Raw genomic sequence first — 16,132 nt, 5'->3', positions numbered from 1 at the left:
TTCCACTAGTTATAGTTTTCCAAACAGAAAATAAGTAGTTATCTCGACTCTGTATTTCCTGGTGGTGGACGAGGACTTCCCTGTTCCTGTTTAACAGCCTAGAAAGGTTGCATGGCCTCCTGCTATGCTGTGTAGCTGGTTGTCGATTTGTTTCTGATCTCATCGATCCTCCATTCGGGCTATTTGTTGTCAGATGATCAGGTGGAGTTCGTACTGTCAATGATCCTGATCCCTGAGAGTTTAAAAGATGATCACAGAATATAAACTAACATTTGGGGGCATCCCTATCTTTCAGATGAAACGGAATAACCATCTGCAATGTCTATCATGTGCTCAATTTTGACCTTCAGACCCTGAGGAGGGGGGAGAGTCCCTATTAGCCTGATAAACATGCGTCCCCTTAACAACATAACCAATAATGTCCATCATTACTTTCATTTTTGGCTGTTGTGTTGAAAAATTGATGCAGGCACTACACATTAAAATGAGCGATTTTCTTTGAGAGTTGACCTTATAGGGGTTTATAAAATATGAGGGGCATGGATAGGATACACAGGCTAGGTATTTTCCCTGGGATAATGTTCCTGGGCGGCACGGTGGCACAGTGGTTAGCACTGCTGCCTCACAGCGCCTGAGACCCGGGTTCACTTCCCGCCTCAGGCGACTGACTGTGTGGAGTTTGCACGTTCTCCCCGTGTCTGCGTGGGTTTCCTCCGGGTGCTCCGGTTTCCTCCCACAGTCACAAAGATGTGCAGGGTCAGGTGAATTGGCCATGCTAAATTGCCCGTAGTGTTAGGTAACGGGTAAATGTAGGGGTATGGGTGGGTTTCGCTTCGGCGGGTCGGTGTGGACTTGTTGGGCCGAAGGGCCTGTTTCCACACTGTAATGTAATCTAAAAAAAATCTAATCTAATCTAATCTAATGGAGGCCAGAACGAAAGTGTAGGGTGAGTGGAGAAAGATATAAAGGTGAACTAGCAGGCAACGTTTTCAAACAGAGGAAGTGGTGGAGGCTGGTATAATTGCAACATTTAAAAGGCATCTGCATGGATATATGAATAGGAGAGATTTTGGAGGGATAAGGGAGGTGGGTCAAGATTGAGTTGAGATATGCGGTCAGCATGGGTGAGTTGGACCAAAAGGTCTGTTTCCGTGCTGCACATCTCTTGGACTCTATGACTCTATGTCCAGTCTTCACTGTTTCCTGGGGATGAGAATACCACAAACAGCACAACCCTAAGAAGATAGGAACATCCTTATCTCAATCATAAATGGGGAAACCTCTAAATTTAAAGTATACGAACCTCACAGCAAGTCAGCTTCCCATTTTAAAAATGAGGGCACAACCAATAGGAAAGACATAGACCATTCAGCCCCTCAAACTTATCCCACATTCCCATTGCCTCTGTTCAGTAAAGTATTTATCAAATTCAGCCTCCACTGTTCTCTTGGTTAGATATTTCAGATAGCATAACCATAGAGTGTATGAAATTGGTGCAGAACTGGACTGTTTGGTCCATCCAATCTGATCTGCTATTCAATCATGGCTGACATGTTTCTCAACAAAATTTTCCTGCCTTCTCACTGTAATCTTAATCCTCTTATCAATCAAATGTATCAATCGCTGTCTTAAAGACAGATTATGTCAGTGCCTCTATGTCTGTATGCGTATGTGTGTTTCAGCTTATTGGCAGGATCAGAGGGTGGTGGAGGAAAGTTGTCTTTTGGACTGGAGGCCTGTTACCAGTGGCGTTCCACAGGGATTGGTGCTGGATCAACTTTTGGTTGTCACTTATATCAGTAACTTAGATGAGAATTATGCAATGTATGGTGAGAAAGTTTACAGATGACACCAAATTTAGTTATATAGTGTAAGGTGAAGAAGGTTACATAAGATTACAAAGAGATCATTTTTAATTGGATCAATGAATCATAGAAATGTACAGCACAGAAACGGACGCTTTGGTCATACTCATTCTTGCCAACCAGATGTCATAAAGTAACTTAGTTTCACTTTCCAGCATTTGTACCATATCCCTCTAAACCATTCCAATTCATGTCCCCATGCACATGCATTTTAAATGTTGTAATTTGTACCATCCTTCACCGCTTCGTCTGGCAGCTCGTTGCATACACACACTACCTCTGTATGAAGATGGTCCCCTTCGGTCCTCTTTATATCTTGTCCATCTCACCTTAATTCTATGTCCACTAGTTTTGGGCTTCCATACCCTGGGGTAAAGACCCTGATTAATCACTCTATCATCATTTTATAAACGTCGAGAAGGTGCAAATGTGACTCCAATCAACACGGATGGTTGTGTTTTCAGTAAACCGAAGCCTCAATTCTGAAATTCATACTGACTCCTCTTCCTTCTTCATCACACCACAATTCTAAAATCATTTTAAAAACTTGTTCAGCCACACTATGAAACACCCTGCGGCATTTTTATCTAGACTTGTGGGCTCAGAGGTAGGGGCACTACCACCACTTGGTAATAATCCCAAATGCTGCAACATTATTCTCCTGTGTGATTGTTCATCAGACTGTTTTGAAATGCTGTGGCATACCTCCATGACAGGCAGGACTTGAATCCAGACCTACTGGTCCAGAGTGAGAGACACTACCACGCAAGTTCAGGTGTTGGAATCTAACCCAGAGCTCTGGCTCAGAGGCATGGGCCTTACCCACGATACAAGACTTAACCCATGCCCAGAATTTGGATCACATTTTAAATGTCAGCTTTCAGCTTTGTGTGGATTCATTAACATTTGGTTAACTTTACTGAATTACACAGCTGAAAGAATCACATTGTTAAACTGATGAAAGGTACTCAACTCAACTATAGGATGTTCAGTTCATGTGTTTTGCCTTCGAGTTAAACTATGAAGATCTTTAATTGTTTGGCTATGATTTCCACCTTCAGTGGCTATTATCTGATATCTGCAATATGAGGGAAAGACATCATGCAGACACACTCTGCACGAGAAAGAACCTGGAATACAGAGTTATTACTGAATACCAGAGACGAAGAAATAGCATACTATCTCGATCAAAAACACCAATCACTCTTTCCCACCTCTAACGTGTGACTGCCCTCTTCTGAAAACCACAAAATGATCCAAAGCAGCTGATTACTGTGCAGCCTTTCTTCCCCAGTACGATCACTCACTGGGCTGAGGAGTGGCAGATGGAGTTAATTTCAATAAATACAATGTATCGCAATTTGGTGAAAGAAACAAGGAGAGGACATACACAATTCAATGTCGAGCCATTGGTACCGTTGTAGAACAGAGAGATCTAGGGGTTCTGATATATTTCTTTGAGGCTTGCATCATGGGTGGGCGGGATGGGTATGAAGGCGGTTGGCTTGCAGGCCTTCATTGCTCAGACATTTGAGAACAGGAGCTGAAACATTATCTTCAGGCTGTGCTGGATATTCGATAGGTCTCTCCTGGAGTACTGTGTAGTTCTGGTCACCTAATTCTGGCTGTTGCTGAGAATGGAGGGTTGAAGTTATAAGGACAGGCTCGATGGACTGGGACCTCTTCCACTGCAGCGTAGAAGTTTGAGACCTTATCAACCTAATAGAGGGTGAAAAAACAATGAGGGGTATAGATACTGTGGAGTGGCACGTGTCATATCGTTGGGGTGGTGGATTTAAAGGTAAGGGGGTAATTATAATATGACAGGAGAAAGTTTTACAGAAGATGTAGTTTCATAGAGCTGTCCAGCATGGAAACAGACCCTTCTATTCAACTCGACCCTGTCAAATAGACGTTCTATATTAATGTAGTTCCATTTGCCAGCATTTGGCCCACATTCCCCTAAACACTTCCTATTCATGTGTCCATCCTGGTGCCTTTTAAATGTTGTAATTGTTCCAGCCTCCACAACTTCCTCGGGCGTATCGTTAGATATAAAGCACCCTCTCTTTGAAAACGTTGACCCTTAGATCCCTTTTAAGTCTTTCCCCTCTGACAGTCAACCTATGTCCACTAACTTTGGAAAGTGATACCCTGGGGAAAAGACCTTGGCTATTGACACTATCCATTTCACTTGTGAGTATACAAGCCTCTATGATTAACTCTCAACCGCTCATGCTCTAGGAAAAATTGCTCCGGCATATTCAGCCTCTCCATGAATCTCAAAACATCCAAACCTGGCAATTTCTTTGCAAATCTTTTCCGAAAGCTTTCAGGTTTCACAAATCCTTCCTCGAAAAGCGAGACCGTGATTGCACGAAGTATTCAATATTGGCCTATCCCATGTCCTGCACAGCCGCAATATGATATTCCAACACCGACATTCAATGTACTATTCAACAACGAGAAGCATATCAAACACCATCTTCACTATCCTAAATACCTGCGACTCGACTTTCAAAGTACTATGAACCTGCACTCTAAGGTCTGTTTGTTTAGCAACACTCCCCAGAGACTTAACATTTAATGTATAGGCCAAGCCTTAATTTTCATTTCCAAAATGAAACACTTCACATTTATCTAAATTAAACTCCATCTGCAATTCCCCGGCCCATTGGTCATCTGATCAAGATCCCGTTATAATTTGAGGTAATCATTTTCTTTATCCACTGCACCTTCAATTTTGGTGTCAAATATGAACTTGCTAACCATACCTCCTGTGTTCACATCCAAATAATTTATGTAAATGATCAACAGCAGTGGAACTAACACCAATCTTTTTGGCACACCACTGGTCACGGCCTCCAGTCTGAGCAAAACCCTCCACCACGACCCTCTGTCTTCTACCTTTGAGCCAGTTCTGTATCCAAATGGTTAGTCTTCCTTGTATTCTATGAGATCTCACCTTGCTAACCAAACTTCCATGGGTAACCTTGTCTAATGCCATGCTGAAGTCAATATAGCTCACATCTAATGCTCTGCTCTCATCAATGCTTTTTGTTACTTCTTCAAGAAAAGGTAATCCAGTTCGTGATACATGATCTCCCATGCACAAAGCCATGTTGACTTTCCTTTAGCAGTCCTTGTCTTTCCAAATACATGTAAATCCTGTCGTTAGGATTCTCTCCAGCAACTTGCCCACCACCGATGTCAGGCTCACTGCTCCATTGTTCCCTGGCTTTTCCTTGCCAGTTTGTTTAATAATGGCACCACGTTAGTCAGACTCATGTCTTCCAGCACCTCACCTGTGGATATTGATGATTAGAACATCGCATCAAGATTTCAGCAATCACTTCTCGAGCTTCTCACAGAGTTCTTGTGTGGACCTGATCAGGATCTATGAAGTGCATTGTGATTACACATCATTTGGTTCGTGTGTGGCATGAACGTCCTCGGAAGTGGTAGTTGTGGGTAAAGTTACAACGTTTAAAAGACGTTTTATTAAATACAAGAATAAGAGAAGCGTTGGAAAAATATGGCCCAACCAAAGGAACATGGGACTAGTTTAGTTTGAGATCATCGTTAGAATTGACTGTATGGGCTGATATGTCTGTTTTCAAACCCTCGTATAAACCATATATGTTTGTATGTCCAAGTTTGTTTTTTGCATATTTCTGCCCGCGCTTTTCGATTTACGTGTGTCTATTTGTGTACCTATGTGTATCTATCTCTCTGTGTGTTCTGCATTAGTGTGTGTATGTATGTTTGCATCTCTATCTCTGCATCTCTATCTCTGTCTGCGTCTCTGTTTTGTTTTGGGGTGGATCATTGAATGGGGTTCAAAGCCTCCCTTCCTCCCTCCCCATCCACCTCTGTCTCTCCCTCTTTTGCGGAAAGTGATACATTGCTGGTGTGTTTTAGGACTTTTCGATCTTTCCTTACCTGTAAGATTATTTATAAGGGTAAGTCACTAAACATTTCACTTTAGAGGATGTGTGCGTGCGTGTCTATGTGTTTGTATGTCTGTATGTGGGCGCATGTCTCTGAGTGTCTCTGTGTGTTAATGTGTGTCCTTGTTCTGTTTGCGTGCATGCCTGTGTGTTTGTGTACCTCTCAGTGTGTGCACGCGTGTACATGTGTGTGTGGAGTGTAGGTGTCTGTGTATCGGTGGTTGTGGGTATCTGTCTGTTTGTGTGTGTGAGAGTCTGTTTGCGTGTGTGTGATTAGATTAGATTAGATTATTTACAGTGTGGAAACAGGCCCGTCGGCCCAACAAGTTCACACCGACCCGCCGAAGCGCAACCCACCCATACCCCTACATTTACCCCTTCTTACCTAAGACTACGGACAATTTAGCATGGCCAATTCACCTGACCTACACATCTTTTGGACTGTGGGAGGAAACCAGAGCACCCGGAGGAAACCCACGCAGACACGGGGAGAATGTGCAAACTCCACACAGTCAGTCGCCTGAGTCGGGAATTGAACTCGGGTCTCTGGCGCTGTGAGACAGCAGTGCTAACCACTGTGCCACCGTGCCGCCCACACTGTGCCTGTGTGTTGGTTTGTGTGGGTGTGTTTTCTGTGTGGTGTATGTCAATGCATGTGCGCCTCTGTCTGTGTGCCTTTGTGTGTACATCTGTCTATGCGTGTATCTATGTGCCTGCATGTGTGTGTGTGTGTGTGTGTGTGCGTCTGTGTGTATGTGTGTGTGTATGTGTTTTTGTGTGTGTCTGCATCTGTGTTGTGTGTGTCTGTTGAGTATATATATCTGTTTGCGTGTGTCAATGTTAGCGTATGTGTGCATGTGTGGGGAGTGTGGGTGTGTACGTGACTGTTTGAATATGTTTGTTTGTGTTTGTGTGTCTGTGTGTGAGCCTATGTATGCGTGTGGGGGGGGGGGGAGTGTTGGTGTCTGTGTGTGTGGAGGGGGAGTGTAGATGTCTTCGTGGGTGGTACGTGTGGCTGTCTGTGTGTCTGTGCGTGTACAGGTATTTGTGTGTGTCCGTCTGTCTGTCTGCGTCTCTGTGTGTGTGTGTTTCTGTGTCTGTGTGCGTGCGTGTGCTGTGTTGAAAAAGTGTGGTGCTGAAAAAGCACAACCGTTCAATCAGCATCCAAGGAGCAGGAGAGTCGAAAAATCGAGCATATTCCCTTCATTAGGTATGTGGCTTGTGGGCCAAGAGGGCTGAGGGATAAATGGGGGAGGGGAGGGTGCTGGGGGAGAAAGTAGCTGGGAAGCCTATTGTTAAATGAAGGTGGCATGAATGTGATAGGTGAGAGCGGCAGGTGGAGTGGATAGGTGGGAAGGAAGATGAACTGGTTGTACAGTTTAAGATGGAGGTGCCGAGTTGAAGGGTTGGATATTGAATAAGGTAGGGGGAGGGGAAATGGCGAAATCTGTGGCTGTGTGCATTTGTGTGTGTGTGTGTGTGTGTGTGCGTGTGTGTGTGGGAGTTTCGATCGGCGTGTGTATGTTTCTGCGTGTCTGTGCGTCTGTGTATGTCTCTGTCAGGTATGTGCGTGTCTGTGTGGGTGTGGGTGTGTGTGTGTGTGTGTGGGATGGCTGTGAGTATGTGTGTGTGTGATTTCGTGTCTGTGTTGAAAGACTGTAGTGCTGACAAAGAACAACCGTTCAGGCAGCATCCAAGGGACACTGAATGTATTTACAGACAGGGTGTATCGGCCTTTGACATATCAGCGAGGTGAGGGATGCAAGGCTTTAGCAGGAAAGTTGAGGTTAGCCCTGGAGTAGATCAGCCATTCACTTATTGAATGACAGTACAAGCTTGAGGGGCCGAATTTCCTACTCCGGTGCCCATTTCGTACGTTCTCATGTTATGCTTTTGGAAAGTAACTGGTTACTTTCCTGGAAGTCATGTTGTACAATGTTGCATTCAAGGAGAGCAGATGATTTGTTTGCGTTAATCCTGGGTGGGATATGGGAGCTGAATTCCCAACGAATCTGGGTCTGTAACATGACACATATCTGAAGCAGATGTTACAGAAAGGGGAAACCTGGAAAGAGGGATTGGGGTGGGGGTGGGGTCACTTCCTGGACTATCCAAGTACATTTCCAAACTACACCTAACCATCGGAGTGGCCACGATCTGCCCTGTGTAGCAGGTCTGAAGGGCTGAATGGAACATCAGAACATCGGGCTGGGGGACACGATCGTGCGTAAGTCTCTGTGTATCTGTTTGTGCGTCTGTGTGTCTCTCTGCATCTGGGTGTGTCTGTGTGCATTTGTGTGATTGTGTGTCTGTTTCTGTGAGTGTGGGTGCATTTGTGTGTGTATCTGTGTTTGACTGCGAGTGTGTGTGTCTGCATCTGTGTGTGTCTTTTCCTGTGAGTGTGTGTGTTTGTCTATGTCTGCGTCTGGATCTATGTGTGTGTGTGTGTATCTGCGAATTTGTGTGTCTATTTCTGTGAGTGTGTGTGTGTGTGTGTCAGTGTGTGTCTCTGTGTGTGTGTCTGTTTGTCTGTGTCTATGTATTTGTATGTGTGTGCGTCTGTGTATCTGTCTGTGTTTGGATGGTGCTGTGAGCTGCTGCCTTCTCTCTGTCCCTCCCAAACTGAATCCCTGATGGGTTTCACCCTCCACTCCCACCTGAACAAAGGTTGGGAAGGCCAGCAGAGACTGACAGCAACAGAAAGCTCAGCAGGTCTGGCAGCATCTGTGGACAGAAATGAAAGGACCCTTCCTCAGATCTCCTGTCAGGGGGATATTGCATCACTTTAAGCACCATAGAGACTGCAGACTCGCCTTACACTGAAACACACAGATATACACACACTAACACAGAGACATAGAGACACTCACTAATACACAGAAACAAGAATAGACATGTTGTGTCTGTCAGTATTTCTCTTGCTCCACATTGGCTTTGTCAATATTTCACTTACTCTGGATCAATGGTGCTGGAAGAGCATAGTAGTTCAGGCAGCATTCGAGGATCTTCAGCAAAATCGACGCTTCGGGCAAAAGCCCTTCATCAGGAATAAAGGCAGAGAGCCTGAAGCGTGGAGAGATAAGCTAGAGGAGGGTGGGGGTGGGGAGAAAGTAGCATAGATACAATGGGTGAGTGGGGGAGGAGATGACCCCTTGTACTCTATGCTACTTTCTCCCCACCCCCACCCTCCTCTAACTTATCTCTCTACGCTTCAGGCTCTCTGCCTTTATTCCTGATGAAGGGATTTTGCCTGAAACGTCGATTTTGCTGAAGCTCCTCGGATGCTGCCTGAACTGCTGTGCTCTTCCAGCACCATTGATCCAGAATCTGGTTTCCAACATCTGCAGTCATTGTTTTTACCTTGTTGATTTCACTTACTCTGTCTGTTGTGCGTCAGTATTTAAGTCTGTCCCCAGGGAGTGGGTTACTGTGGCACTTGCTCACAATAGTGAGTGAGTCAGTATTTCTGTGTGGAGTGGGACTGTAGGACAATTTCAATGTTTGCAGATACCAAAACTGGGCGAATTATAAAGTGTGTGGAGGACAGTGTGCAACTCCAGCAGGACAGTGACACATTGGTGTAGTTTTCAGGTTTATGGCAGATCAGGATCAAGGCAGGGCAGTGTGAGGTAATGCACCTTGGTAGGAATAACTCTGAAAGTCAAATAAAGCATTCTTAACCATTATAAAGCAGATGTAGGAGCAGAGGGCACTGGGTGTATATGAGCACAGATCATTGAAGATATCAGGACAAGTGGGGAGAGCAGTGACTATCACAGATTAGTTTCAGTATCTGAGCTGTTTACAGGAGGAGGTGTAAGAGGGAGCCTCCGTGCTCCCTTCCTGGGAGGTGGTGGTGCCGGTGTGTTGTGAGCTCACCCTCCTGACCATTTAGACCGTGGGAATTCCACTTGTACCAGCTAGACGCAAAAGAGAGATGGCATCAGGGCCACGATTTTGTAAGTTGTGCCAGGGGAAAACGGACCTGCCATTGGGTTTAAAGTAAGAATGGTCCTTCACTGAGCATTGCTCCTTACTCGGTTGATGGGACGTGGATATTTCAGAATCTCCTCTCCCGCTCCTACCAGAGTCCTCCCGACATGGCGTGTGGGGGTGACGGAATGGTTATTAGACACTCCACCACCCGGCTTGACCCTTTCTGTCCTATTACAGACTGTTTCTCCTGGAATGGGAGAAAGGGATGGAGGGAGGGTGGGGGTGGGTGGCCCTGCTGTTAGTGCTAGTGTATGTAGGGGACATGGTGAGGCATCCGGAGGGAGTCAGTGCACAATGTTGTATCTATGCTGTGTTATTGGTGTGGGGAGTGAAGTGGAGGGGGGAGGGAGAGAGAGAGAAAGAGAGACTGCATGCAATAGTGAGAGTGGTGGAGCATGAGTGGTAGGTATTATAACAGATATACAGTGAGTGGGTGGAAGCAGAGAGAATACAGTGACCCTCATCCTGACAGATCGGGGAAGGTAACTAATGCTTGTCCTGTATTGCTGGACATTTCTTCAGACCGAAGATACTGCACTGAGCTGGGTGATGAGCTCAGACCATGCTCGGTGGATCTGGTAGTGTGGCCCACTCTGGAAAGAGAATGGTCCTCCTCTGTACTAGTCCATTCACCAGTACTTCCGTGTCTCTGTTGACAAACTTTGGTGTAATTGCCGGTTATCTGCCATGCTCGGGGTAAACAGTGCAGCGCAGCTCCAAACGGATAAAGCTCAACATTGTGCCCATTGGCCTTTTGAACATGGCACCAGTGCCAGGGATCACGGAATATTTAGGGTCATGCGGGCAATGGTGATTACTTCCAATGATGAAGGAAATCGGAATGGCATTGAATGCGAGGGACGCCAAGGGGTAGGGTAGGTAGTTAATGAGGTGAGTTCGATGGGATTTCACTAGGAAACTAGCTCAGTCTTATGCAGACAATCCTTCTGTCTTATTCAGAGAAAATGTCACTGTGAAAAATTATTGTTAGGTGCAGCCCAATGTATCGAAGATTCTACTGACCCCACTCACAGTTACAAAGCTGCCAACCAAATGTTCATCCAATACTCTCCATCATCTTAGCTCACACCAATATCCCGTTCACACATCTTTCCTTGAAACACTGGCTTATGCTGCAGGATACCGTTGAAATGTCTTCATTTCAGCATTCTGGATCCTGGGAACAAATCCTTCCATAACATTGTCTCTCAATATCGCTCTCTCTGTCTATTCCCCAAACCCCTCCCATTTGTTGATACTTAAACTGATTCCCATGCCACTTCTCGCTGGCAGTGGTTTTCACACCCACAGCACCCCGTGTCATGGCACAATGGAGATATGGAGCTATAAATGGATGGGAACTGTATATCCTGTCACTTCCAGCATGGACTGCAAGTTTTCCCAAGCTGGGCAGTGATCTAACGTATTGTTACTGAACAATACACTGGGATGATGGACACAGTTCCACACCCTGGTCGCATATCTCATCTGGGTTTATAGATCAATGCACTACTGTAGTCTGCATATCTTCCCACTCTGGGTTGATTGTGGTTGCATTGCACAGTACACCAGCCGGGTCTGCACAGTGCTCCCGGCTGAATACATGTGTCATCTGGGTTTATGGATCAATGCACAGTGTTCTTCTCTGGACTGATTGCAGGGTGGTGTTCAGCAGTACACTAGCCTGGTCAGCGCAGTGCTCCATGCTGAACAGATATCTCCTCTGGGTTTCTGGAGTCTGGTCTGGTTCGCTGAGGTGGATTGAGAATGTTATATAATAAATATTTTCAATGCCTGTATTTTTGTTCTCATTCATGTGATTGGACCCTCCAAATTCTGTTCCCATTCTTCAGTCTACCTCCATCGTTCGACAACATGTTGTTGATTTTTTAATTTTCCAGTTTCAATGTGAATATCTGTCCTGTCGATTTCCCTGGCCTTTGGCATTGCTTACCCTGGAGCATCAGGATTCATTGCGATAAACCTCAGTAAAGTCACTCCTCAGAAACAACGTTTCAGGGATCATAGCCCCAGCCAATTCATAATCTTCATGTCGCTCAACATCACTCGCCCCCATCGCCCCACCCAACGCTGTCAATATACTTGGAAATCTTTTTGGCACGCTTTCAAGTTTAACAACATCGTTCCTACAGCAGTGAAAACAAAATTAAAGGCAGTATTACAGAAGTGGCTGCACCTAGCGTGTAGGCGAAAGTGAGCATTGTAGATGCGAGAGTTTAGAGTCGCGAGTGTTGTACTGGAAACGCACAGCTGGTCAGGCAGCATCCGAGGAGCAGGAGAACCGACGTTTCAGGCAAAAGCGCGATTCCTGGTGAAGCACTTTTTGCCCAAAACGTCGAAGTTTCCTGCTTCTCGGATGCTGCCTGACCCGCTGTGTTTTCCAGGACCACACTCTGAACACAGTGTATATCCCAGATGACTTCCTTCTTCAAAGTCAGTAATTGCCCCTCCCACATGGTTAACGATGTCATCCAACGCATGCCATCCACTTCTCACATCTCCGACTTCGAATCCCACCCCTCCAAACGCAACAGGGAAAGGACACCAATCTTCCTCACCTTCCAACCCACCAAACCTCCAGACACAATGCATTATCCTCCCCCATTTGTGCCACCTCCAACAGACTCCACCACCAGGGATACATTTCCCTCACACGCCGATCTGCGTTCCATAAAGAACATTCCCAGTGTGACTCCTTTGTCAGGTCCACGCCACCCACTAACCCCCCTCCACTGCTGTCCCCTTCCCCTGAAACCACAAGAATTAGAAAATCTGCATCCTCACCTCCCCCTCAACACCCTCTCACCTCCCTCTCACCTCCTATCTCACCTTCCCCTCACCTCCCGCTCACTTCCCCTCATCTCCCCCTCCCCCTCACCTCCATCCGAGACCACAAAGGATCTTTCCACATCCATCAGACTTTTACCTGCACTTACACAAGTCACCTACAGCATCCGTTGCTCCTGATAATGTCTCATCGACATTGGGGAGACAGGATGCCAACGTGTGGAACACTTCAGAGAACATGGCTGTGCCACCGCACCAACCAACCCTACCACCCTGTGGCTGAACACTTCAACTCCACCTCTCACTCTGGCGTACATACGCAGGTCCTGGGCCTCCTCCATCCCAAAATCTTAATCACTCGACGCCTGGAGGAAGAAATACTCATCTTCTGTCTTGGGACCCTGCAACAACATAGGATCAGTATGGATTTCACAAGTTTCCACATTTTTCTTCCCCACACGTTATCCCAGATCCAAACTTCCAACTCAGCACCTCCTCATGATTTGTCCTACCTGTCCATCTTCCTTCCCATCTATCCGCTCCATCCTCCTCTCCAACATCTCAACTTTAAACCCAACTTTATCTACTTATCATATTCTCAGCTATCTTCCCTCAACCCCATCCCCTTTTCATTTATCTCTCAGTACCCTTGAGCCATAAGCCTCGTTCCTGGTAAAGCACTTACACAAGAAATGTCGATGCTCCTCTGATGCTGCCTGACCCGCTTTTTTTTTGCAGCACCACGTTCTCGACTCTGATCTCCAGCATCTGCAATTCTCACTTTCTCCTTTGAGTAAATGTATCCAGAAATGTTCCTACCAGACATTTTATGCAGCTGCTCTGTTATTTTATCCCTCTCACCTATAGAAACAGAGTGGGACATTTACAGCCCTGCAGTGGTCTGGCAATACTCCCACATGCAAGAAAAAAGTAAAAAAATGGAAGATTTATAGTCCGTCGGTCATTAACCCTCATCTATTCCATCCAGACTCATTAAATATTCCCTTTTATTGTGATATGAAATGTTCTGTAAGGAAATGGTTAACGGGACATGTTTGTTCAGTGACTGTGTTTAATGTCAGTCCTCCATGGATTATAATTATTCCAATGGAAGTTTTCCATCTTCAAATGATAAATGGGCTCCATTCAAAGTATTTTGCCATAGTCTGAGCGGGAGCATCGCCGACAGCACTGACAGGGATCAGCAGCTCCAGAAAGAGGGGGAGGAAAGATCATTATCTGAGAACATTCGGCTTGAATGTTACAACAATGGATCCGAATCTGAGAATATTAGACTGTATTGTCCCTACAATGGAAGCGAATCTGAGAATGTTGAACTGGAATGTTACAAAAATGGACAGGACTTTATTCTATTATGTTTGGCTTATTTCTAAATATTATGATTGGTTGCCATTAGATTCAAGGATCTATTATGCACTTCGCATTATTCAACATTTTTATTATCCTCTCCTGTCTATCGTTGGTGTCTTTGGTAAGTCTCAGCGTCCAGATATTTTTTTTCTATAAACCAACTGTGACTGCATTACTGTTCTTTCATATAGTCTTCACTTCTTGTCACTATTATTGTTTCATGTTGAGACTCTGAATCCAGATATTCACTCTGCAGATCACGACGAAATGAATCAGGGAACTTGATCATTTACTTTCTCCCTCCTTGCTTCTGGCAGTGTTACTCATGGGTCTCTATGTTGACGTACTCAGTTTCAGATGTGAACCATTGTCTCCCTGCCCTTGTTATTTAAATATTGGGAGCGTGGAGGTCATTGCCCACTATTATGTTTACAAACTCCAATTCTTTCCTGGGACTCCATCTCATTCCTGGCCAATATTTTTTTCATTCATTTGTGGGACTTGAACATTGCTGGCTGGCCAGCCTTGATAACCCATTCCTACGTGCCCTTAAGAAGATGATGGTGAGCTTCCTTCTTTAATCGCTGCAGTCCACTTGCTGTCGGTTGACCCATAATGCCAAAAGGGAAGGAATTCCAGGATTTTAACCCAACGAATGTATATTTCCAAGTCAGGGTATGAGTGGCTTGGAGGTGAATTTACAGGTGGTGGTTAAAGCAGACTAATCACAACTTTGGTGAAGCTGATTCCTGACACAATGCCCTGACCATTCTTACCTTTGACTACACAATGCTCCAGATTGTACTTCATTGGCTTAACTCATCTGCTGTTTGAACCTTGAGCTGTGAAGTACAGACTGTATGATGACAACAATCTGCTGCTGACACTGTCAGCTTGAAACCTGTAGAAACAAATCTGATTCGAACTCATACCAAACTCCTATATATCTGACATTCCTGTGCACGCTGATCTATCTCGCTATGGTGTCTACCAATGCCTTTATTTTAATATTCTCAAGCACTTTAACTCATCTGTCCATGAAACTTACCTCAGTCTTTCTATCTTGATTGTCCCTTCAAGTGTATTTTCTCTCAAACACACACACACACACACACACACACACACACACACACACACACACACACACACACACACACACACACACACACACACACACACACACACACACACACACACACACACACACACACACACACACACACACACACACACACACACACACACACACACACACACACACCTTCTTCTGGTCCAATGGAGATAGAAACCTTCCCCTGCTGTGTGTATTTGATGTGTGTATCGTCCCCATATGATAATAAATGGTAGCAATGCTCCTCCTGCTGGGCAGATAATCCAGGTTACTGAGTAATGCACCAGCACAGTCTGCACAGCTATCCGTGTTAGTCATCTTGTCCTTGCTTATGTTGTTTGAAGTGTTCTGTGAAGCAAATGCAGAAACAATTCATTTAAGCTGATGTGAAAATACCTTTATTCAATGTTCTCATTCTTGTAATATTTGCTCTCTAAGGGGTCAATTCTCCAGTTAGTCCCACTTTTTCTCCATATTTCCACAACATGTTCTCAGTTATTTAACTATCTGTGTCTGTCTTTAATGTGAATCTTTCTGTCCCTTTGTATCTTTCCTGGCCTTGGTTTTTAGCTCCCTCGTGTATTGAGTGCTGACATTGTGAAACTCAGAAGCAATAAAATGGTGTGTCTTGGGCTGTTGTTCACGTCGTGGTGTGTCTCATGTGGTGTTCCATGGGAGGGGGAGGGGGGGCGAAAGTTGGAGTGTGCCGGGCTGTTGTTCACTTTCCGGTGTGCCCCATGTGGTGCTCCATGTTGGAAGGTGATTCAGCAGCTTGACTCACGTTTTTGAAACTTAGTCTGTACCAATCCACTTAACGTCTGACGTCTGTGTTTGTCCCTCTGAGCTGATCATGTGGTCAGTAACACGAGGACACCCCTTGTAAAGGACCAGGTATCTAACATCTCTCACAATGCTGCCCCTTTTAAAAAAGGTTATTTGCTCCTTTTCTTTAAAGACAGCACTTAAATGCCGAACTGCCTTCTGCAAACGGCTGAAGTAAATAATTTAAGAGGCTTTTAGGTTTTTCTTAA

General features: G+C 45.2%; 1 protein-coding gene across 1 annotated transcript in view; it reads left to right on the top strand.

Annotated features, from left to right (window-relative positions):
• Positions 1-13,930: 13,930 nt before the first annotated feature.
• Positions 13,931-16,132, top strand: part of LOC148136685 (putative G protein-coupled receptor 139) — an 81,481-nt gene continuing 79,279 nt past the window's right edge. The window contains exon 1 of the mRNA XM_087983303.1: positions 13,931-14,111. Coding sequence (XP_087839429.1) covers positions 13,931-14,111 — 181 coding nt within the window. The remainder of the gene's footprint in view (positions 14,112-16,132) is intronic.

This window comes from Chiloscyllium plagiosum, unplaced genomic scaffold (assembly GCF_037043375.1).
Source record: "Chiloscyllium plagiosum isolate Xiang-an unplaced genomic scaffold, Cpla_swu_hap1 HiC_scaffold_45, whole genome shotgun sequence".
NCBI classification, from domain to species: Eukaryota; Metazoa; Chordata; class Chondrichthyes; order Orectolobiformes; family Hemiscylliidae; genus Chiloscyllium; species Chiloscyllium plagiosum.
This window is presented reverse-complemented; position numbering and strand designations above follow the sequence as displayed.